Genomic DNA, 24,881 nt, shown 5'->3' on the forward strand with positions numbered 1-24,881 from the left:
AGATAAGAGTAAAATACACATTATAGAACCCATTCTCTGAACTTGGAACATACAATGTCTAAATTTGAATTTGCTAATGTAGAAGAGGTATTGGACTAATAAAGGAGGCTAAGCCCTGCCCAAACCGCACAGCTTTGCTAAGACAATCAATAAGTAGGCCACAAGCAAACTCTATAATCAGATACCAATATTCGAGCCAATGAATCAATGAGAAAGATTTGAATGTCATTATCTTTATGCTAATCCAACTTTGTAAAAGAGATTTTACAAGAACTTCTTAACTTTCTAACAGATGTAATTATGTACCAATGACGGCCCTTTGATACAGAATCAAGCTAATGTATACCACGACTAAGCCACCAAGCACAAACACTTGTTACACAGTGATAGCATATAGAATATCAGTACAACCAAAATTAAAAAATGGAATCAAATCTACGAAAGAAAATCCATATCACTATTCATACATAATTAGCAATTTAGAATGTATTAGTACTTTACAGAACTATGTCAAAAGCAAACAACCAAGAAAGAAAATCAACTAAAGAGAGCATTTTGCAAAAACCAAGCTGCCTTCTTTACTTTATAAGCACACCAAGAAAGGGTAAGAAATGAAGAAGGAAAAGATTCCAACAACAAAGAAAATGAAGTACTACTAAAATTTTCACCTCCATTTTCAGCTAATACTTTCTGACTTGCCTAATTATAGTTATAAGGTTAACTAATCTAATTGCATTCAGAGTATCGGGTAGTAACAAGAAGGGCACCTGATCAAACCATTCTCATTACAAGCCGTACAAGTCCTGAATCCACTTTTCTCGCTATAACACTTTTGGCTACCGCTGCACTCTTCACAGAGGATAAATCTATTTCCTCCACACACTTCGCACGTGCTGAATTCCGCCGGAGTCAGCCCTTCAACGTATTTCTTCAGCTCGCCAGCTTCATGCAGCTGAATAATCTCCGCCGCGCCACCAATGTAACTCCCGCCGATGAAAACTCTAGGCAAGGACAATTTCGTCTTTACACGGGTACCCAATATGGTCTTTAGCTCTTCCATGAACCCAACATCCATAGACACATCTCGTTCGTCGATCGAAACACGAAAGCTAGACAGAATTGATCGAACGGCTTTGCAATCGTCGAATGTAGAACGAATTACTCTGAGGCTGGTGAAGTAAATCACTATTTTCTTCTCAGCTCCTGGGATTTGAATCGATTTATGGGTTGTTGATTCGGGTTCAGGTTCGGGTCGGGTTGAGAAGGCACGGAGGACAGCGTTAACGCGGAGGACACGATGGAATATATTGGGTTTTTTGGTGGTGGTGGTGGAAATGGGTGAATTGTAATTAGAATCGTCGGAGAAAAGGGTATTAATATCTTTGAATGAAGAACAAGAGAAATTTGGTGAATTATTGTTGTGAATCCAAATCTTTGATTTGTTTCGAGTAAGCAACATGATTTCCAGAAATCGAAACAACAACGACGCTATGATCAGCGCAACGCAAAGGGGCTGTTGGCTGTCCCTTCCGATTATCCAGCTTCTACAAATGCTTTATTAAACAAATCTTAAATCGACCCAGTCGGTGTGGCTGTGGGCTATTCTAGAGTGTTTTTTTCAAAGAAAATGTTTTAACCTACCAAATGCGTCTTTTAACCATTACCAGAATATGGGACGAAAAATTGTAGAAGAGTAGGATCCAAAGTGGTGGCGACTACAAAGAATTAAGTATTTGCAAGAAAATTCGAACTAATTGTATCACAATTAAGCGTTCATGTGCGTGCTATTTAACAAAAGATACTTATTTCATGTTTGTTTGATTAGTAAAGATAATTTTTGAATTTTATGATCCTAAATTAAAAAGACATTGAATATAACAAAATATTTTTAATTTTTGTTGTTTTAAACAGAATTGTCAAAGAGGGATAAAAGATAACTTTTGCAAAATGGACAAAAAAGGAAAGACAAACTAATTGAAACGAATAAATTTTAACCCTATATTTTTTTTTTATTTATCTCAATCCTTGTTTAAGTGAGACGTGTTAAATTTTAAAAAAATATTGATCCTCTTCCTCAGGCTCCGCCCAGCCTTCCCTTTGGTGTTGTCTCACAGAAAATTGGGAAATCTAACGAAATAACAGAAGTTAGCTGGCCAGATACCCACACATTCCTCCTATTTTTCTATTTTGATTTGCTCATATCATCTCTTCTTTTGTATTTGGTTGCATAGATATCTCGTTGCTTCCTATCTTCAATTCAATGATTCTCCTTTGTTGTAACAAAGAGGGAATGAACAACCCTCCCTCAGGTTTTCTCTCCAAACGTCTCCATGTGCAGCTTATATAGCTTTGGGTTTTCTCATCTCAATAGCTAATTATTCGGGTGTTCCCTAAGCAGTGTTTGCCAAGAGCTAAAAATGAGCGAGTGTGCAGTCATCCATGTGCAGCTTATATAGCTTTGGGTTTTCTCATCTCAATAGCTAATTATTCGGGTGTTCCCTAAGCAGTGTTTGCCCAGAGCTAAAAATGAGCGAGTGTGCAGTCATCCGTGAAGCATGGTGATCATTGAGTACTACATTGGTTTAATGGGGAGCTGATGTGGAGTTTATTAAGTATTGGGCTCTTCCATCTCAATAGCTAATTTTTGGGACGTGATTTTCCGTGAGTTATATCAATTCATTTCTGGCAAGCATGCCTGCGTATCAAGTCTCAGACAGTGGTGATTTTCATGCCACCCAAATTTCATTCTCCTTCCCAAGTAGAAAATTCACATTATACATAAAAGGTGACCAAGTTCTTGTCTAGTAGATGTCAGAGATCTATGAAAATTCTGTCTTCGCCATTGACTAGCCCACGCTTGCATTCTTTCCTACACAATTTTGTTTTCTAGTTTTTAAGGATGACCACTTGTTTAGCGTTCTTCCCTAGATGTAATTTTGTTTTCTAGTTTTTAAAAGAATGACCACTTGTTTTGCATATCCTCAATGGCAAAGAGAGATTAATTTAAAACTATAAAAATTGATACGAACTTCCTACTACTGAAATCTTTGGCAGAAATCTAAGAAGGAAACATATGAACACTACAACATAGGAAATATTCACAATTTCCTGCTACTTAAACTTGAGTTCTCTTTTTTTTTTAATGGGTGTTTATGGTCGTTGTCGATAATGAAGCTATAGTTACAAGGCGGCATTAATGGTGTTTGATGATTTGCCTATGTGAGGCGGAGGAAAGATTTCGGGGATTTAGAGGTATTTGGCTATGGCAAACAATGATAAAGACGGTGGTCAACTGGAGAGGTTGTGGAGACGTTGGTAATATGCCTTTTCTTTTTTCTTTTTTATCTCAAGTTAATAGCGCATGTCCCAACATTATCAGTGCGTGACATATATACATGTTGATGATATAAAGTGGTCAAACACCGAAGAGGTGACAATAATGTCCGAGCAATTTACGTGCACCTCCACAACTATTTCATTAGAGGGTATCTGCTATCAACCAGCATGCACTAGATAATTTTACCCACTAAAATTCAGGCAGATACGAAAAATTTACCTAATTCATTTGCGACAATGAAAGACAGCCAGCAATTTACCTATCCCAAGTTTGGACGTACCTGTCAGTATTTTCATTCAAAAGATGCTTTCACTGTAAACAATAAACAATATGTTTCTCCTTTAAGCATAATTCTACAAATATAGTTGTTAGTATACTCCAACAAGGGAGAGCCCACAACTCTAAGACTAGAAAGCTTTCCTGGGCTCTAACTCTTAACTAAACTTCTTTAGGTAGGAAGGAATATCACCCAATCTTAGCATTGAGCATTGGAGGCTAGTCCAAGCTAGTAACACAATCCAATATTGCCAAAATATCTTTAAACTAATACAAATAGATCATGGAGAGTTGTAGACCATGACTCAAATCCAACAGAAGAAAAACAACTTTTTTTTTAATAACCATGGTGTTAAGGCCAGCTTGTGCCCCACCTTGACAAATTTCACGGGTACCCGCTACCTTCCACCAAGACTTTATAATAGAATGATCAGTCATATGCAAACTGGTCCGAGCACTATCGTTGGTAAAACAAAAGAGAAATAGATAATTTTGGAAGGGGTCTAGGGGTATACACAGGCTCTGGCCATGCCTCAAAGTTGCTAACACATACAATAGAATAGGTCACAAGCAATGTCAATATTCAGAAAGCAGAATTCGAGCCAACCCAAATGAGGCAATGTGCAAGATTGATTGACATCACCCATGTTATCTAATAGTATTTTGCCATGGCTTCTTCACTTCCCTTATTTTGTTATCTAATAGTATTTTGTCATGGCTTCTTCACTTCCGTTATTTTGTTTTCTTCAGAAAGTCAAGAGTAAGATTTGCGTACACTCTATTCTCTCCGTACCTCACATATACCCCACTATGTGAGATTACACAGAAAATGTTGTTGTTGTTTTGTACTCATTATCTTTACGCTAAACAACTTTCAGAAAGATAATTTCAGATTCACTCAATTTCATCACAGATATACAGATCATGCCTACGACTAAGCCACTAGTCACTAACATTTTGTTGAACAGAGTGTCGCCCCTAATCAATGACAATTTGCCAGGCACAGCAAACTTTGAAAAATACAAAGAAAAATCAACTAAAGATAGCATTTTGATGACCACATTTTGCATCTAATCAAGCTGCTTTCTTAGCATATAAACACACCCAATGCACCAATTCCCTCTACCTCCATCAAAAAGGGGGGGAAAAAGAAGAAGAGAAATAGAGATTAAACATACAAAAAGCTGCTGCTAATAAAAGATTAAACAGAAGAAGAAAATGAAGTGTATAAAGTTTTCATCTTCATTTTCAGCTTATACTTTCTGACTAGTCTAAAATATAGTTATAGAGCTTGCTAATCTAGTCATAGTGTAATGGGGGCATAGTAACAAGATGGGCACCTGATCAAACCATTCTCATTACAAATCGTACAAGTTCTGAATCCACCTTTCTCGCTATAACACTTGTGGCTACCACTGCATTCGTCGCAGAGGATAAATCTATGGCCGCCGCACACTTCACACGTGCTTAAGTCCGCCGGAATCAGCCCTTCAACGTACTTCTTCAGCTCACCGGCTTCATGTAGCTGCCGAATCTCCTCCGCACCACCAATGTACCTCCCGCCGATGAAAACTCTCGGCAGGGACGGTTTCGTCTTTTCATGGATACCCAATATCGTCTTTAACTCTTCCATAAACCCAGCATCCATGGACACATCTCGTTCGTCGATCGAAACCCGGAAGCTACGGAGAATCGATCGAACGGCTTTGCAATCGTCGAATGTAGAACGGATTACTCTCAGGCTGGTGAAGTAGATCACTATCTTTTTCTCAGCTCCAGGGATTTGAATCAACGGGTCCGATTTACGGGTCTCCTTGAGTTTAGATTCTGGTTGTGCGAGGAGGGTTTTGAGCGGTAAATCGGGTCCGGGTCGGATTGAGAGAGCACGAAGGACGGCGCTAACACGGCGGACACGATGGAAGATATTGGGTTTTTTGTTGGGAGTGGGTGAGTTGCAATTTGAATCGTCGGAGAAAAGGGTTTGAATATCTTTGAAAGAAGGACAGGAGATATTGTTGTTGTGAACCCAAATCTTTGATTTGGTTCGAGTTACCAACATGGTTTTCAGAGATCGAAGAAGTGAAACAACTTTCTTGAAACTTGGTGTAGTATTTGCTTAATGGGATTTCTTGGTTCAAATCAATGGCGGAAAATTGAGAGATTTGAAGCAGAGAAAATGGAAGAAAATATAGTGATGAAGAAGAAGATGGGGGTGGGACAGTGAGAAGGAGAAGGGTTTGGCGTCAGTATTAAGGGATTATAGAGAAGAAATTGCGAACGCGGTGAAGGTGTCAGGGTGGGTGGGGGTGACAGTGGCAAACAGGAGAAAAATTATTTCATTTTTTCAGAACAGATTTTCTATTTTATATCTAGTACTCGTATTAAACTAATTCAAATTTTCACCAAATAGGTATCATTTGGAGTAGCGCTCCCCATCAAATTCTTTTTTCCATATTCATAGCTCCAATTTAAGATGGGAGGACATTCTTTAATGGTATATATGGAGAAATATATTTTAATTTTTTTATATATATTTAACATTAGTTACTTACTTTTTTAATTATTTCTCAAATTAAAATTATATATTAATTAGATAAAATATTTATATTAATTAGTTTTTAATGATCGTACACAAAGTATAAAATGGACAAATATAAATGTACTATAGATGAAATGAAAGAAAGAAAAAATATAAAAGGAGATTTTGAGGTTTTAATATCTCAATTTCTTTTGCTAATTTTAACCCTCGTCTTGTAATACTTCATAATTTTGTAGTATGTCTAAAAGTAGATATTAGTTTACTTGAGTATCATAAACAACCACTTCTCTTAATCTTTTCTAAAAAATCTCTAAAAGTATTTTCTGTAGTTTGAGTCGTGACACTATTAATTTTTTCATTCACAGTAGTTTGACTGAATGACTTAACAACATCAATAATAATGACAATTATATTAATTTAAGTTGAAAATGACTTCCTCTATAATTATGCGTGATCTATTGCGGAGGGCAAAATGACTAAATACATACGAAAATATGTGATAATAAATTGACGAGGGAAAAAAAAAAGGTCAAAGTTTCTTTTCTTAGCAAACAATAGGGTTGGTATTGCAACTAACGTAATAATGGTATGTTATCACAATAATGGATAAACCTGAAAGATTTAACTTTTAACCAGCTTATTTAATCCATTATAAAAGAATATAATGCAGTAAATAAAATTACTTTTTTTTTAATTAATAAATCTCAAATTCAAGTTTTAAATAGGACAAAATCATTGATAAAAAGCGTTTTCTTCGAACGAAATGCTACATAATATGAATTTAAATTAGTCGTGCTCCAATATGTATATCGAACATCAATTAAAAAAAAAAGCATCTAATCCTTGTGAATTGTGATTATGCCACAATGTTGCTAAGAAAGATAACCAACCTAAGACCAATATATTCCAATCATTTCTAATGCAATAATTTATCAAACTGTATTGATCTGAAATGAAAAAGTCAACAAAATCATAGAATATGAAAGATTTCAAAACTTGCTAGTACTAAAATCTGCTTGTAGATCAATAATAATGACTCAATTTTTTTTAAAAAAAAAGGTTTGGTATAATAGTAACATTTCCAAACTAAAGAGTTAGTACTATATAATAGAATCTAGCCATCCATAAAATGAGTGATAATAAGAGGATAAGCAAGCATGTGGATTGTCGAGAGAATAAAATTTTAGATTTGGAAATGTTAGCAAAAATTGCTAGGAGTATTCTTATTCATTATTGACGAATTTCAGAATTTTAAAGAGTTGTAAATTCTATAAAATTCAATTTAGTTTATTGAATTTTGAATTATATTTTTTATACATACTAAGTGCGGTTCTTAACACGAACACAAAATTTTAGCCAAAGCTACTAAATTCTGACGAATCTGTAATTAGAATTCTAGCTTTGGCCTTTTTCTTTTCCTGATCTTTCTCTTTCTTTCTTTTTTTGGCTATATTAATTTCTAAAACTAGACATGTTCATATTTTTATTTTTTTTTACAATTCTGCTTTGTAAAATTTTCTTTTGAGTTGAACGTTCATCGGAAACAGACTCTCCATCCCCACAAAAAATAGGGATAAAATCTGCATACATCATATTCTCTCTAGACTCCACTTATGAGATTATAATGAATATTTTATTGTTCTTGTTTGCAATTTAGGCATACATAGGATACATATGTACAAATATTATATGTATTTTTCTTACCTTTCTTGATTTAATCCAACCACCTAAAGATGAAAATATATCCTATCTTTGCGCTGAAGTTTCAGTCTCAACAAGTTTGATTAAGATTATGAATTAGTAATTGGTACTAATTAATCTAAAGTGGGATGTCATGTTAATCATCATGGAGAAAACTAATCATAAGTTGGATCGATGGATATATTTTTTCTAAACAGATTCTTATCCATCTTTCTCTTTGAACATTATAATAATACATTGAGAATTCATTTGGTCATAAAAGTTATTCATTTTCTTAGGAATAATTTTTCACTATAATTGAAAATCAGTGTTCAGTCATGAAAATTTTAAAATATCAATTTAAAATTATATTTAAAATTTAGAAAACAATTTATTACTTCTTTTCGAATTCACTTTTCACTTTTAAGATTGTATTTAAGTACATTCAAGCATGAACATTGTTTTAAATATTCTTTGCAAAACGTGTAACCAAACGCAACTCTATCTTCAACTCCAATTCCATAAATTCCCCAAAAAATTGAAAAAAATATGAAATTTATGGTCAAACCCTACTAAAATTTATATATATATTTGATGTTTATATCAATTTAATAGATATGAAATATATTTATTTTCATATACATATTTATCATTCAATTATAACTAAATGATATATATTTTCCTTCAATTATAATAATTATTAATATTTAATTGCTTGGTTTGGGTCACAATTAACAGTTGTAAAGTGTTTGACTAGACTCCGATTTTTTTTTATAAAAATTGACTAATAAGTTATATATAGATAATAATCAAAAGTACCTTTACAATTGTATGATCTTCAATATACCATGTTGTTTCCATAACATTATTTTAATACAAGGTAACACACACTAAATTTGAAAAGTTCATAAATATAAAAAAAGATTCAATTTTCTTGAAAAAGGCCAATAAAGAAAAGAATGTCTTATTTATTTATTTTTAGCTAATACTCACAATTAAATACTGGACAAATTTGATTCTAAGTTTTCTGGATAAACCAAAAAAAAAAAAGTTTTATGGATAAACCCTTAATTCATATAACCAAATAGCATCTGGTTCTTAGATGAAATTCATTGTATTTTCAAAATGATGGATTCATATCTATTACAATTTTAGTGAATATGTTCTACGTCAAATAAAATACTTAGGATTAATCAAATGAACTCGATGTCATAATATGTATTCACCCTTGAATATTAAGTATCTCCGAGAATAGCCTGCGGCTACTATAATCTTTGTCGCAATCTCTATCCTTCGAGGTGGGCACTTTGTACAAACTGGATAAATATCTCACTATGTAATAATTTGTAAATCACTCAAGAGATGTAAACGCAGTAAACAAGCTCTGTGCAATAGACTCGATTCAGAAAACATTGAAGAGAAATCGATTCCGGATCATTCATGTAGATGAAATCTTCCAAATCAAGTGAACCATCCCAAAAGATAAATCCACGTTAGTCATAAACCTATCGAAATACAAAAAATAAAAATTGTGCATTTCATTGTTCTTTTTTTTGTGTTGGGGGTTGGGGGGGGGGGGAGTGGACCATGTAAGTGTATGATTACAGGGCACGAGGGAAGTTAGATTGGATCATATTGTGCTATTTAAAGGGACATTGCTGAAAGATAAAGGTTAGGTGATATATTTTTCACACAACCAAAGTAAGTGGTTTCTGAAAAGTTGCATGTGCTTCTATATTCTTCTACAGAAACCACATTAACAAACCAATTCTCATTTTGGTCACATGCTCCCTTCATCCACACGAGTTAAATTATATATATATCGTCAGTATAAAGAATATAATAAAATTATTCAAAATATATTTATAAATAAATATTATATACTTAAAATGAGAGATTTATAAAAAGCAAAACGAATTCAAGCCTTAAAGTTTTTTGAATTCTAAACTTCAAGTTAATATATAATATTTAATATATAATAATAATAATTAATTTAAGGTTCAATACACTAAGTTGTAACAAAAAATCAATTATACACCTAAACTATCATGACGATTTATTACACATCTAAACTATTACCCCCTTAAAACTGACGTGGCAAAAAAAAAGGAGCAGCGCGTCAGATTCTATAAATTAAAAAAAAAATTACAAAAACAAAATCACCCCACCCCCACATCCTTTCTTCTTCCACCCACCTATCCTCCTCTTCTTCACACCCACCTCCATTTACTCTCATTTTGAATCTTGATTTTTTTCTTTCAAAACCCATTAAAGTAAAAAAAAAAAAAAAAAAAAAATCACCCTACCCCCACGTCCTTTCTTCTTCACACCCACATACCCTCTTCTTCTTTACGCCTACCTCTATTTACTCTCTATTTTGAATCTTGATTTTTTTTCTTTCAAAATCCATTAAGAAAAAGAAGTATTTTTCTCCCATTTTGATGGAGAAGACCATTGGGGTGGGGGGTGGGGGGGATGGGTGGTTAATAATTAATTAGTATAAAATATAGTTAATAAAAGAAATGCTAATTAATAAAGAAAAGAAAAAAATATAAAAAATCGGATGGGTAGTTAATAATTAATTAGGAGTTAATTAGTATAAATTATAGTTAATAAAAGAAAAGTTAATTAATAAAGAAAAGAAATATAAAAAATTGGATGGGTGGTTAATAATTAATTAGGAGCTAATTAGTATAAAATATAGTTAATAAAAGAAAAGTTAATTAATAAAGAAAAGAAAAGAAAAGGATAAAAAATCGGATGGATGGTTAATAATTAGTTAGGAATTAATTAGTATAAAATATAGTTAATAAAAGAAAAGTTAATTAATAAAGAAAAAATATAAAAAATTATAATTTCTGATATGACGATAACATGACACTGACGTGGCGCCACGTGGCAGTGAGTGTAATACACTACATACTATGATAGTGGTGTTATGCATTCAAGTGTGTAATAATTTCACTTGTAGGTATTTTAAGTGTGTAATAAATCGCCATGATAGTTTAAGAGGGGAATTTATATTTTTTCCCATTGCATAAATTAGTTCGTGCAGAGTACTATGCATTTATTATTTCTTATAACAAAAAAGATAGATGTGAGGGGGAGAAATCATGTTTTTCTAGTTTTTTATTAAAATATTTCAACTTTATGGTTTTTTTTTAAAAGAAATTTCATTTTTACTCATAAAAAAAATTCAAACATAGCAAATATTCTATTGAAATTGTAAAAGGATAAAAGACCTCATTTGCTCGAACTGAGCTAACTACATCTATATAGCTCGCGTTAACAATAATATAAAAATATTTTCACCTTCTGATTAAAATTACATTCATCAACGTTTTTTTATAGCGATCCGCTCAACGAATGTGTTTATTGAGTATTATAGTGAAACATTGAACTGAAATTATTACTTTTGGCATTGTGTTTTACCCCTCCCTAGAAGGGGGGCGGAACCAGAATATTTGATAAGGGGGTTCAAGAAAATTAAAAAATAAGGGATTGGATGAAAAAAGTAAAATAACGTGTCATTGTCTAGAATCGAACCCACGACCACGGGCTCAATCACAAGCGCCTTATCCACTAATCCACAATCTCCATTTGTTAAGGGGATGCAAAAATAATATTTGTACATGAATAAAAAAATTCGCAGTATATATATAGTGCAATTTTCCGACGAAGGGGGTTCGGTCGCCACCCCTCGCACCCCTGTAGTTCCGCCCCTGCCTAGAAGTTTTTACCTTCTTTACCTTTCTTGATTACTCAAAACCACAACTTTAAAATTGGACATGAAGGACATCTACCAACTGAACAACTCCTTTTGTTGAACTATAATTTAAAATATTACTACAATCTTTCGTTTTTTTGATGAGTAGTACGATGCTCATTTTATATTTTGTACTATTTTTTTATCCTAAAACCTGAATGAGGACAGTTATGAGGATATCGCGAATAAGTTTTAATTTTTTTGTAGATCTTAAAAGATAAAAGGGTATTATGATTCATAAGTTAATTGTCCAAAAAGAAAATAAAAAGAGCATTTGCCTTCACCTTGCTTTTTGTTTTACTTATATTTTTTGCTTTTGATATTTAATCAATTTCCCCCTTTTCCAACCTATTATTTTGTAAAATAAATAAATTTATCACATACTTTAGAACCTTTTTCCCTTTGGATAATTGATTAAGTCGTTGTGTCTGTTTCATTTTTTGATCATAATAGGGGCATTTGAAAAAGGGAAAAGGGTCGGAATATGAGAAAGAACGATGAATGGATTGGGAGGGGAATATGTGTTTGGGTTAGGTTTATTTTCTTGGGTTGGGTTAAAATTGGTTAATTTAAGTAAAATCGGGGAATTTTTGTTGATTTGGGGTTTTTTATTAAAAGAGGAATACAGGTGACAAGTTTATAGACGGCGAAGGTAAGAACAATCTTACTTTAACAATCAGGGTAAAATCAACTAATAATTGAAAGCTAAGGGGTATTTTTAATCATTTTCCCTAAAGATAATGATAAATGAAAGAAATTATTATTATTATTATTATAATTATTATTATTACTACTATTATTTATAAGTAATAACCATAATTCAGGATGATCTATGTTCCTGCTAAATTATCTAGGAAATAAGGTAATCAAAAGAAGAAAAACAACGACGAGAGGAAGTTACTCGGATGATAAGCACTCACTTTCAATTATAAGATTGTGACTTCTGTTACAAGCCTCACTTCCAATCCTAAGGTTGTAAGTTCGAGTTACCAAAGCTCAATTCCAATCCTAGGTTTATAAATTCGAGTCAAGAAGGTTAAAAATAAAAGAAGAAAAGCATTTTTTTCAAAATTGGAGTTTATTTTCATAGGTCTGAAGGATTTGGAAACAATCAAGAATGTAATGCCTTTTACGAGCCAGCCCGTCCAAGCCCAATCTTTGATAGGCTACAATTGGGCCGGCCCAGGAAAAATTGGTAATGCACCGGCACATCAATCTTTGTTGAACCTTCGCCGCCGCTACTGTACTGTAGCAATGGTAACCAGTAGGAAATTGAGAGCATTCAAGAATTGGATGAAGTCGCAACATGTAGAGTGTAGTGACGCGCTGGACCTGGTAGTGACAACGAACTCATCGGTGAGAGCATTGTGCGATCTCAATGTTGGCGATTTAGTGGCGACTATTCCGAAGGAGAGTTGCTTGACGGTGAAGACTTCAGGTGCGCGGCAAATGATCGAGGAATCGGAGCTTGAAGGCATTTTAGCTCTAGCAGTTGTGATAATGTATGAGCGAAGCCTCGGTCCGCTATCTCCTTGGTTTGGTTATCTCCAGTCGCTTCCTTATTCTGAACCTATTCCTTTGTTGTGGTCCCTATCTGAAATCGACTCTCTTCTCGCCGGAACTGAGCTTCACAAGATAGTTAAAGACGACAGGGCACTTATCTACGAGGACTGGAAAGAGTGTATTGAGCCTCTGATCTTAACTTCAGTTTCTTTACAGCTCAGAGCAGAAAATTTTGGTGTTGAGGAGTATCTTGCTTCAAAAAGTCTAATTGCCTCGCGGTCTTTTGAAATAGATGATTACTATGGATGCGGAATGGTTCCCTTGGCGGATCTGTTTAATCACAAAACTGGTGCTGAGGATGTACACTTCACATCTTCTTATTCTGAATTGAATACTAGTGATTCTGAATTGGATGATGATGTTCACACCGACAAGCATGGAAATGACGACAATGAACCAACCCAAGTTTATTCAAGGGGTTCTGGGGATGATCTTACAGTTTTAGAAATGATCATGGTGAAAAAGGTGGAAGCTGGGGCTGAGGTATTCAATACGTATGGGTCTTTAGGTAATGCTGCTCTGCTACATAGGTATGGATTTGCAGAGCCTGATAACCACTATGACATTGTGAACCTTGATCTGGACCTTGTACTTCAGTGGAGTTCATCTCAGTTTTCGCATCGTTACACTAGGAGGAGGTTATCACTATGGAGAAAATTAGATTATTCTGGATGTGTTAGCCAAAATTCCGAATATTTTGAAATTTCATTTGATGGGGAGCCGCAAATTGAGCTGTTGGTTTTGCTTTACATAATATTATTGCCAGAGCAAGTGTTTGCTCAACTTGATCTTCAAGTATCTATCACCAGTGGTTTTGAAAAGTCTGAGGGCTTCCATTTTGAGTCGAGCAACAGTATGTTGCTCACAGATGGAGTTTGTGCAGCTCTGTCAGGACTAGCAGATATTCGGGAAAGTTTATATGGTTCAACTTGTCTTGAAGATGATATCAAAACTTTCAACTGTTGCTGTCTGGTGAAAGAACCTAAGAAATATTATTCATTGGTATTGCGCATCAGTGAGAGAAGGATCCTTGAGAAGCTAAGGTGTTACGCCTCTGCTAGTGCTATAATGCAAACAAAAGACGGAGGTAAAACTAGAAAAAGATCAAAGTTTGAATGATTTGTGTCAACTATCTGCCACAGGTGTTTCTGGATGAAGGCACGGTGCAGACTAGACTGAGTTCCATATCATACTCCTGCAACCAAAGTTCCTTAATCGTTTCTTGGCCTTGTTTGTTATTCTTGACATTAATTCTGGTGGTGTATTTGCTTTTGGAATTGGCATGATCTGGCGATGCAACTCCAGTGACTAGTATTCTCATCACATTCTCCTTGTTTTGAAAAATCTCAATTGTTTTAGTTGACACGATTTGCTTGCGAAATAGGTATCTACTGCTTTCTTATTATGCAGTAATCATTTTATCTTTGAAAGAACCTTTTTAAAATTGTATCTTGTTGTAATCCAATTGAAATTCTCATTGCTGAATATTAGCCATTTCTAAAATAATATATATAACAACAACAAATCCAGTATAGTCCCATCATGTGGGGTCTGGGGAGAGTAGAGTGTACGCAGACCTAACCCCACCTTGAAAGGTAGGACGGCTGTTTTCGAAAGATTCTCGGCTCAAGAGAGGAAAACAAGATAAAAAGTCAGATAGGGACAAGCATATCGAAAACAAAATAAAAACAAGATATATATATATATATAAATAACATGTCACATATAGATTCCAACTATTTTTCAAAAGCTGGTCCATTTTTCCAGCTTTGGATCTGCCTTGGGGTTAAAAGTCCAATTGAATCTGCCTTCAAAAACTGGCCCATCAAAATGTCATTTGGATCTTTTTCCTATGGGAAAGAACGGTTCATGTCTTATATTCCTTCTTTTTTTTTCTAGTGACAAGGAAACACAGAAGGGACCCTTAACTGGGACCCTTAGCCACCATAAAAACATAAAGGTGCAGCTAAACACAAAAGGCCTAAATTACGAAGACTTTGCGATCTCTCATGCCTTATTTTTCTGTCTTTGTTTGCATTTATGGTAGTTTGTCAACTCACAGTACAGACAACATGAAAAGTAACTAATAATGATAATTGACAACCATAATAGGACTATGAGAGACCAGATGTGACTCAACCAATCATGTCTCCACCACAAACATAAACTATAAGCTGGACAGATATTCCAAGAGGGAAAAAACCAGTTAACTTCTTTTCCTTTGTGTTACGTATCTTTAATCAAGGAGGGATATAATTTGCATTGCTACAAAGGATCTATTATCCACTTGAGGGATTACACTGGATATGTAGTTGTTGTTGCAGCTATTATGAAGGATCTACATGAGGGATTACAGCATCTACCAGATTAAACAGCTTCTTTTACATTTTTATGAGATGGAAAAGATTTCATTACCTAGTCTTACTGTTACTATTACTGCTGGAACGTACCAATGTTGACAGAATTTCCGTGAACTGGGGACGATTTGAAGGACAATTGTCCCAACACTTGATCATAAGAGATCTCAAAACTTGTGGGCAATCTTTTGGAATTTCAGGTCTAAGCCCACAAGCAGCAATTCCAACAGCAGCCTGTACTGGCGAGTAAGCAGAATATGCTACCTCGCCTGCCACCAATTCCCATATAATCATTCCGAAACTATATACATTACTCATCCAAGTCTCTCTAACACTTTCAGGGTCACCTGCAATTATCTGTTACAACCAAAAACATGGTTAAAATGTGGAAAATATAGCTTTTATCATTTATTGTGCATAAAAGCAAACAGCTCATGGCACATTGCTTCTTTGATAAACACCAACCAGATCTTAGCATACATTAACATCAACGTCTGAGGCAGGCAAGTTATTAGACACCATTACATCAATCATATAACAAGTTATTTTATTTAAAAACTAGCATGTTCTGCAACTGTAAAATATAGCTCTAAACAGATTAGTGCTTCAAATTCGTCTTCATGATGTCTGATCAGCATATTTAATTAATAAAATTATATATATTAATTAATAGAATTATGCAATTTTGGTCTCTCCACTAACAAATTTTGGAAAACTTAATAGATTATTGACTTAGAATAAGAAGAAGTATCAAATAACTCTCCTCATAAAAAGAAGTAGACACATAGTTTTCTTGTTAGCGGATGGACCAACTAAGATGTTCAGTATGATATTCACTAACATACCCAATGTGATCCCACAAGTGGGGTCTGGAGGGTGAGGTGTATATGTAAACGTTACCTATACCTTGTGATGTTTTCTATGATATTATAAAGAATATAATTGGAATTAGCCAATATCACAATTTCCCCTAAAAGAATTGCATAAATTCGTTTGAAAATTGAACCCACTCCCCAGCAATAGAAAGGGAAAAAACTGTAGCAACAGAATGATAGTATACCAAACATCCACAAGGATTTACGTCTTCAAATAAAAGTGGGTTCCACTAAGAGAATTTAACTCAGAATTGTTTACTAGAATAAAAACAAAAGTACATAATCATGCAGCAGAACATAAGTGCCAATTCCATAAAGCAAATAAAGCAAAAGCAAATATGATAACATGCTGTGCATGCTCAAAAATCATGCCAGGATTAGTGGCAACGTTTTTATTAGTAGATAATCATCAAAAGGCCTATCCAATGAAGACATTGTTATGCTTTCAGAATAGTTACAAAAATCAAAACTTTTCCTTTCTTAAGAACAATTAAACTACTCATCTTGTGGCAACAAAAGAGTAATTTCCCCCTTCTCTTTATGTATCGACAACACACAGAATATGCTTCTCAAGAAAATTGTAGATGATACTTTGCTTCCATTCTAAGAATGGGTACTCTAAGGACTGGAAAACATCACATGTCACTCATTGAACACTAACTTGACATTTTTCTAGTACAGAAACTGTCATTGCTGCAGGGATAGTTCAAAGAATCCTAGTTTTAGATAACCTTAATTTGCCATAGAAGACAAATAATTGAGTAGTAGAATGAGACAGGCCCAAATGGAGCAGAATAGATATGGAAGATTCATTTAACTTAACTAGTTTGACACATAGTTGTTGTCATTGATGTAGAAACTGATCATTGTTTTGCCCCTCTTATTACACTACACCCAAGCACCATAACAGTATTTTGGCCATTACGAAAGCCCTTTCAACCTCCTTTAGCATCCAAAATCTATAAAGTGCCTTCATTGACCTTAATTTCAGGTAGATTTAGCACATCTGACAGAGAAAAACTCTCCCTTTCTACTCATGGTCCTTTCTCTCATCCCCAAAGGACCAAAAAAAAAAGGTAGGGGCCAGGTATTGTCTTATAAGAGCTCTCAGCTTCCTCTACCACAAGCTGATACACAGTTTGGCATTGAAAACTGTTTACTCAGGCTACCACAGCATATATGGAAAGATTCTACCAAGTTAGCTCAGAACTCATGTAAGAAAACCAATCTTTGACACTGCGAACCCCATTGTCACAGCCTAAAAATAGTTATACCACTAAAAATTTTGGTTAACATCTTTCCGACAAATCTACCATCTCCATTTTGTTAAGATGCTTTCCAATTAAAAAGTGTAGTACGGTGAAAGCAGATCACATTGTTATGTAAGGCCCTAGATTTTTCTGGATGACCCATCAATATGGAATCTTGAAGCCATCACCTAAAGATGAACTTCACAACATATGAAAAATACTTTCTTCTACTTCCAATGATTATATAAGTTCCTCCACCTATGTTTAATTTTTACTTGGTATAACAAAATTTCATCTGAAGTGCTCTGCCAGAAAGGGAACAAAAGATCCCAATACTTCCCCCCTTCAATCTATCACTACCCTCAAACTGTAGTGAGCCATCCATAAAATAATGTTGGTACCATCCCAAGAATAGCCTTGTTCAAAATATTTCAAAAATATTGCTGAATATCCAGAATAAAGAGAACATATGAATGTATACATATGGATCAAATTGGATGTAGAAGTGAACAAACCTCAGGAGCTAGCCATCTATAACCATCAGTCTCATACTCCATGGCCTCGTCAATACTCCTGCAAGCAGCTACTATGCCCATATCGCCCAAGCAAGCATTCCCATTTTTGTCTAAATGGATCCTCTGTGTATTGAGATCTCTATATGCAACTCCATGATCATTCATGAACTTGATTCCCTCAGCTACATCAGTGGCAATCCTCATTGTATCTTTAGTCTGGAGTTTCTTTTTCTTTAGCAATAAGTCATAAACTGATCCACCTTCCATCAACTTAGTCAGAACACACAAGCCATGATTTTCATTGATGCAAACACCGAAAAATTGCAATATACTCTTGTGCCCGCAAGTCATCAGCTCCAACAAATCTTTTCGAAGCACAAACTCATAGGCAATTCCTTTGTCACACCCCCTGAGCTTCTCAACGGTAACTTTTTTTCCCTTGTATACCCCTTTGAATGTACTAGGTCCAATCTGATCGATGAACTCAAGATTATCAGAGCTCAATAACCACTTTCCAATTTCTTCCCCACCAGATAGCACAGTCTGCCATTCATCCACCGAGACTGTAAACAAAGAAGTAGGTAAAGGCATTTGAAGCTGGACCTTTGGGCTCGAATTCTCGAATCCATTTCTGTAAGTTGGCTGCCCAGAGTCCTCTTCAATGTCTCCATATTCTCTGTTCTTTGTGTTCTCTTCTTGACTCCCACAAAGCCCAAATGGTAGCTTCTTCATTGAAGTAGATTTTGGCTTCTTAAGGGCTGATTTAAGAACATTCTCAATACGAGCTTTAAACATTTTTTCTTTCCCAGATTGAACCAAAAGCATCACAACACCCAATGTAAAACCTTTCTTTTCAAAGATCTGTATCTTTTTACAGCAAATTGAGGCGCTGTCGAGTGCCCCAGACATTGCAGACCACGAAATAGAGGAGTTACAAGCAAATGTAAACTTGAAAATCGACCCTTGGACTTCATCATCAGACACCTCTTGTATCATAATGGCTGGGTGGTCCTCTGCAGATGCCTGCTCTATCAATCTAATATGTAGAAAGACATCCTTCATTTCGAATCCAGCTTGCCCATAGCTATCAAAAACAAGCCAAGTATATAAGAAAATGCCAAGAACGAAACAATCAGCACCAAAGCTGAAAAATTAGATGGTGGCACACAATAGGAAATTATCTAGCTTGTGGTGGTCCAGCCGAACAGTACTCTTGGTCCAAACCATACACATAACAACAAGAAGTCAACAACTACTACTGGTATGTCTCAATCTCAAACTAGTTGAAATTGATTATACGAATTCTCGACAATAACTCAGACTCCATTGATCCATTTTCAATTTGATGGTCATGATCACGTACATACTGAAGCGAAAAAAGTTCAGGAGTTTTGCAGAATCCACAAGTCACACTATATACAGATGTGTAAAAAAAAGAAGAAAAAAAAAACTATAGAGAGAGTTAGACATACATTTAGAACTCGCACTCTAGCTCATAACCCAGGATTTCCAAATCTTAGATCCGCCAATGTAATCATACACATGTAAAAACAGCGTAAAATTTTTTCTCTGAAAATTTCTACAGACATTGCAATGACGAGTTTATTGAGAAAATAGTAGAAATGCTAAACCTGAGTGGAAAAGAGTCGTAATGCTTCCGAATGTTAGAGACGAGCTTCTCCGGAAGTTGACTACCCGGATAAAGCTGAGTCAAGCCCCGGACAACACTTCCCCAAACGTGCTTCCGGCAGGTCTCAACCCGGTCCGACAGCGGGTCACGAACCGACTCGAGGTTGAGCGAGTTCTTAAGTGATGCAATGGCCTCCGATACATTCCGGCTCAGCCTCTGAAAACGCTTCTGCATCGCTGAAGACTCTTTAAAACCTCCATTGCCGCCGGTAGAGCTAGCACCACCGGCTGAGCAACCATTTCCTGACGGCTCCTCCGATCTATCATTGTTACTCATTAGAATTTGTTCTACCATGTCCTCGTCCATACTTGCTCTACTGGACCAGCACTCCAATGCTGCTGCCATGAGTTGAAGCGCGCAGATCCAGAATATCACGTCTTCCCTGTTGATTTTTAATTATATGAATAGTTAGTTATATGCATATGATTTGAACCTAGCTCGAAGTGAACACTAGCTTGGAGGTCTAAAGTTTCTATAAAAATGGACTTAAAAGTAGTGTGTGTTTTATATTTATATAGAGAGAGAGAGTAGGAGAAATTGTAATAAATGAAATACACCAAGCATGTTATTACTCTTATTATTGTATGAATTGTTAATATGATTTACTTTTTAGATAGCTTCAAATACATAAATTTTATTTTAAAAAGTTTAAAGCTTTTATATTTGAATTAATAATTAAAATTTCAAATATATCATATGAATTGAAACAAAAAAATATAATGATCCTGAATTTCAACACAAAATTTTCAAATATATAAAAGGTATAATAAACTTATTATTGTTATTATTCTCTCTATCATATTCAATATGCATCATTCACTGCTGTATTAGTTTTCTGATATATTTTATTTAAGTTGACAGTTATTGAAAAACAATATTTTTATCTTCTTAAATTAAAAATAAGACAGGAAATATATCACCCTAACATAATCACGCTAATAATTAAAAAAATTAAATATATATCTAACTTTCGAAAATAAAACGATACTCTCTCTATTCCATATTAACTGAATTTGCAATGCACACATATTAAGAAAAACATTTAAGGACATAATATAAACCATACTTTTTACTATTATTCTTTATAAAATCATAAATATAACTTTAAAAATAGTATAATTTATTTCCTAAAAAATATAAAACTTCAATAAATAAAAAAATAAATATTAAAAAAAATTTAAACATCCATCTTAAATTTTAAATAATAAAAAATTCTTTTAAAATTGAATTGTGACACATAAATCGAGGAGAAGGAGAAAGTATTATATTTGGCGTGTGAGGGGTAGTTTTATGGGAGATGGTGGGGGGAAATAAATAGGACCGGTGACAAAAGAGTGAGTTAAAAGCGACGGCCGGAGCGGTGAATGTGATGATAGCTCTGTCTGATTAAACATAGAATTGTGATAGTGATTTGTCATTCGGTGTCCTTGGAGATTGAAGCAATCTTTGGGATGTGGGCCTCAATTTTCCTTCGCGGATATTTTTGTACTTAGCCCATTCAATATATTTTAAAATAATATTTTTTTTTAGCAAATCTGTAAATATAGCTTTTAGTTTAAAATTATAAAATTTAATATTTTTTTATTTTATTAAACTTCATATTAAATTATAATAGATTAAATAAATTAAAATTGATGGACTAAATCATGTCGTATGTAGTGTGGCTTAGTACGTCACATGTTTTCTATTTTTCATTGTATATTATGTACTTCGTATTGATGATAACTTTAGTCTTTACAGAGAACTTTATTGGTTTTTTGGTGTGGATGGATTTGAGCCCATGACTTTTGGGTTGGATTGAGAATGGGAATGAATGAATAGGTGTTGTTTTATATAAAAGTAAATAAATTAATAATTTAATAAAGAATTTGAAATAAGGCAAGTTCTTGCGTTGTTGTTGCACTTTGCATTCGTCTTTGAGTTTGGTTGATTAACTAATTTTTGTGAAATCGAAATACTTTGTTAATTTTTTTGTACCTTTTTTACTTTTTTTATTTCATATTAATTAAATTTTTAGAGATTTTTTCATTGATCAAAATAGATGAATTGTTCAAAGTTCAAGAAAAATATTTGAATCTTTTTTCATGTTTATCCTTTAGCATTAATAAAGTTTTGTACTCTAAGTCCATTTATTTTTTAAAAAAGATATTTCAATTTTCCATAAAAATATCAAACTTCATACTCGTTGCATATTAACATAGGCCTTATTTGCATATTAACATAGGCTTTATTTAAAAAAACTATTTACATTGGTTCTTTGAAATCCTCTGCATTGGTTTATCCAAAGAAAAATCGAATCTTGATTTTTTACTGCCTTTGTATCAAGATGTCTATTATAGTAGAAATTATATTTGTTCTATTTTAAAGGGAAATAATAAAACACATAAGATATTATATGAAAATAATTTTTTTAAGGACATAACATGCAGTTTTTGAGTTTAAAATTTTGTTTTTATTTATATGTTTTAGGCGTATTTGTTAAAACACTCCTAACTTATTAAAACTAACTCAATTTTGTCATCCTTTATTTTTATTTGATCCCAATAACCCAAGCTAATTCTAAGTTAACATGCACCTCTTTTCAGCTATTGGATAATATGTTTTTAATGTTAATTTTCGGATTAAAAATATCTTTTATATTTTATTAAAAATATGAGATAATATACGTGGGGTTATAATTAAATAAGCATCACTGATTTATTAGTCTTTGTGCTTCAAACCATAAATAGTTTGATCTATTCGAATTAATCAAAATAACTAAAATTATTTGTTTGAATCCCCTTTTTTCAAGCTTCATTTTTTGCGACCGAATAGATTCAAAAAGACAATATTGTCTTCTTCGTTTGAAGTTGTGATTTTTTTTTATTCAAAACACGAGCAAACAAACTCCAATTGACTTCACATCTAGTGTAACACTCCGGGAGGATACCCTAGACGTGATCGTCACTCAAAAATCATTACATGCTCTCAAGCAAACCACTTGACCTAGCCAAAAATCTGTTTATTCATTCAATCAGCGGAAGACCTAAAATAAAGAGACAAATAGATGGACAAATCCAATCAACAATCTAACTCAAGGAAGAAAGGCCATAGGCCAACAAATCAAACTCCAATCTATGTCATAAGAATAGTCTGACAAGAACAATTTAAGGAATAGAAATACTCAATCAACCCATCTCTATCTATTCTATGATACCTCTATCACTACTATCTAAATTGTGTCAATGACAAGATCTTGGCTACCTCAAATCAAAGTGAAAAAACTAAACTCAAAGCAAGAATAACATAAGTGGTATCCTCCGAATGTAGGGGAGGACTCACATATAAACTGATTGTGAACCGATCCTCAACGATGCGCCTGTTGATGATTTCTAAAACATGTTTCTGCATCATTAAACGATGCAGGTCTAAATGAACGTCAATACGTGGAATATACAAGTATGTAATATGACAGAATGAAACATGCATCAAGGTAGAATAATATCAGTTCAGACATCTCAATTCAGGAGGATGAGAAACTCAATCAGGATGTCATAAGTCTAAAGCAAGAGAAGGGTTTAGACAGAGACCAATCATATAAAATCCAATTCAATCTAATTTAATCAGAGTACTATCAAAACCTATATATGAGTTTCTCTTATCCGACAACAATCACTTACGAGCAGTAATCGTACAACAAGCTCTTTGTTGTTGCCACAACCATCTAATAATTTGTCAGGATAAAGGACGAATCAACCAATCATGAATCTAACAATCAATCAAGTCATATCTTGTTAGGATAATAAAATAGGAAAATATCTGATTTAACGGTTCAATCCTCTCTTATGTTTGGAGACGTAGTTATTGAGTTCAAATTATTACTTACTCTTACCCCAATTTCGATACTTGATACTCCTCCCAAGACTCAATGTTCGTGAGATAATCAAGCCCAATCAAACCAATCAATAAGTCTTATATGAATTTTTATCAGTTCATCAGTTCTATCCAATCAATCATTTTCAACAACCAATTATCCAATCATTTAAGAGTAGTTGGAACAATCATTTATGACAACATTCAGTTGAGACCATTCAATTGGGTTCAATTATTAAGATGGAAAGGACTATCAAGTTTCATCAAGACTATCATCATGCTCACATCTCAGTCACAATCATGCATTCACAAATTCAAAGCTCTAGACTCAATCTTTAGGCTGATACATCCAATATTAGTCAAAATACTATTAGTGTTTATGAAATAATTAGTTTAAATCATTTGTTCAAGAAACAACTTTGTAGAAAACATCATTTACACAATATTATGTAAAATATGTTAAATTTAAGGAAATTCTCAAGAAACACAGACACGGGGACTCAATTCATTCGCATATCAACCCATCATAATCATGGAGCACATGAAAGAATAAGGTTCATGCATTAGTTTGGCCTTACATACCTGGGATGAAGACAAACAATCAAACTAGCAAGATTCTGGCTTGAAATCCTTGAACCCTAGCCCATTTTTCTCTCCACGACCCTAGTTTCATTTCTTTGAATGCGTAAAAAGTCTAAAAAATGGGTTTAGAAACTCTTATAAGGTCAAAAATGGCCTATATCAGTCATGTGTTAAGTATAAGAGGGGGGGGGGGGAGAAAAGACCAGAATGTCATACTGAAACTGAAAAACGTATGAAAAAAATACACATAAATCACATTTATCAATGCGATTTATGTACAAAAGTCGCGCAACACATAAAACGCACCTGCCAAATGTGTTTTATGAACAAAGTGAGAGAATGAACTAGGTGGGGGTAGGTCTGCGACGTAGACCTGTCGCGCACTCTTTTGGTTAGGCTCTTTTTGTTCCGAAAAATTATCTTTTAATCCGGTTTGCCTAAAATTCAACCGAGACCACTTTTCAACATGATTTTTCCTTCTGATTGATATTCCGACCTCGGATTGACCTAAAAAAGTTAGGAATGATACGTTATGCGAGCGCGCTATCCTCTAAGGGTATTTTGGTAAGTTCCAAAATATAACATCTAGGTTCAACGCA

The 24,881-nt window shown here is 34.0% G+C and overlaps 4 protein-coding genes across 4 annotated transcripts; 1 reads left to right on the forward strand and 3 right to left on the reverse strand.

Annotated features, from left to right (window-relative positions):
- Window positions 1-462: 462 nt before the first annotated feature.
- LOC129899618 (uncharacterized protein At5g39865-like) lies at window positions 463-1,781 on the reverse strand. Its single transcript, XM_055974630.1, has one exon. It carries the CDS (start codon window positions 1,457-1,459, stop codon window positions 737-739), a length of 723 nt encoding a protein of 240 aa, XP_055830605.1. The 5' UTR covers window positions 1,460-1,781; the 3' UTR covers window positions 463-736.
- Window positions 1,782-4,072: 2,291 nt separating this feature from the next.
- LOC129901430 (uncharacterized protein At5g39865-like) lies at window positions 4,073-5,961 on the reverse strand. The gene has a single exon (XM_055976599.1). It carries the CDS (start codon window positions 5,670-5,672, stop codon window positions 4,917-4,919), a length of 756 nt encoding a protein of 251 aa, XP_055832574.1. The 5' UTR covers window positions 5,673-5,961; the 3' UTR covers window positions 4,073-4,916.
- A 6,592-nt stretch (window positions 5,962-12,553) lies between these two features.
- Window positions 12,554-14,646, forward strand: LOC129899315 (ribosomal lysine N-methyltransferase 3). The gene has a single exon (XM_055974240.1). It carries the CDS (start codon window positions 12,721-12,723, stop codon window positions 14,278-14,280), a length of 1,560 nt encoding a protein of 519 aa, XP_055830215.1. The 5' UTR covers window positions 12,554-12,720; the 3' UTR covers window positions 14,281-14,646.
- A 700-nt stretch (window positions 14,647-15,346) lies between these two features.
- Window positions 15,347-20,358, reverse strand: LOC129901588 (uncharacterized). Its single transcript, XM_055976828.1, has 3 exons — window positions 19,790-20,358; window positions 18,159-19,242; window positions 15,347-15,875 (listed from the first exon to the last, which is right to left on the reverse strand). Exons 1-3 carry the CDS (start codon window positions 20,191-20,193, stop codon window positions 15,573-15,575), a joined length of 1,791 nt encoding a protein of 596 aa, XP_055832803.1. The 5' UTR covers window positions 20,194-20,358; the 3' UTR covers window positions 15,347-15,572.
- Between the last annotated feature and the right edge of the window lie 4,523 nt (window positions 20,359-24,881).

Source organism: Solanum dulcamara, chromosome 8, assembly GCF_947179165.1.
Source record: "Solanum dulcamara chromosome 8, daSolDulc1.2, whole genome shotgun sequence".
Taxonomy (NCBI): Eukaryota; Viridiplantae; Streptophyta; class Magnoliopsida; order Solanales; family Solanaceae; genus Solanum; species Solanum dulcamara.

What these genes read in the sequence shown, in the direction of transcription:
- LOC129899618 (XM_055974630.1), bottom strand. Translation starts at nt 1,459, where the DNA reads ATGTTGCTTACTCGAAACAAATCAAAGATTTGGATTCACAACAATAAT.
- LOC129901430 (XM_055976599.1), bottom strand. Translation starts at nt 5,672, where the DNA reads ATGTTGGTAACTCGAACCAAATCAAAGATTTGGGTTCACAACAACAAT.
- LOC129899315 (XM_055974240.1), top strand. Translation starts at nt 12,721, where the DNA reads ATGCCTTTTACGAGCCAGCCCGTCCAAGCCCAATCTTTGATAGGCTAC.
- LOC129901588 (XM_055976828.1), bottom strand. Translation starts at nt 20,193, where the DNA reads ATGGCAGCAGCATTGGAGTGCTGGTCCAGTAGAGCAAGTATGGACGAG. An exon ending in TACGACTCTTTTCCACTCAG is followed by an intron (nt 19,243 to 19,789) that starts GTTTAGCATTTC and finishes TGTTTTTGATAG; the next exon opens with CTATGGGCAAGCTGGATTCG. An exon ending in ATAGATGGCTAGCTCCTGAG is followed by an intron (nt 15,876 to 18,158) that starts GTTTGTTCACTT and finishes TGGTTGTAACAG; the next exon opens with ATAATTGCAGGTGACCCTGA.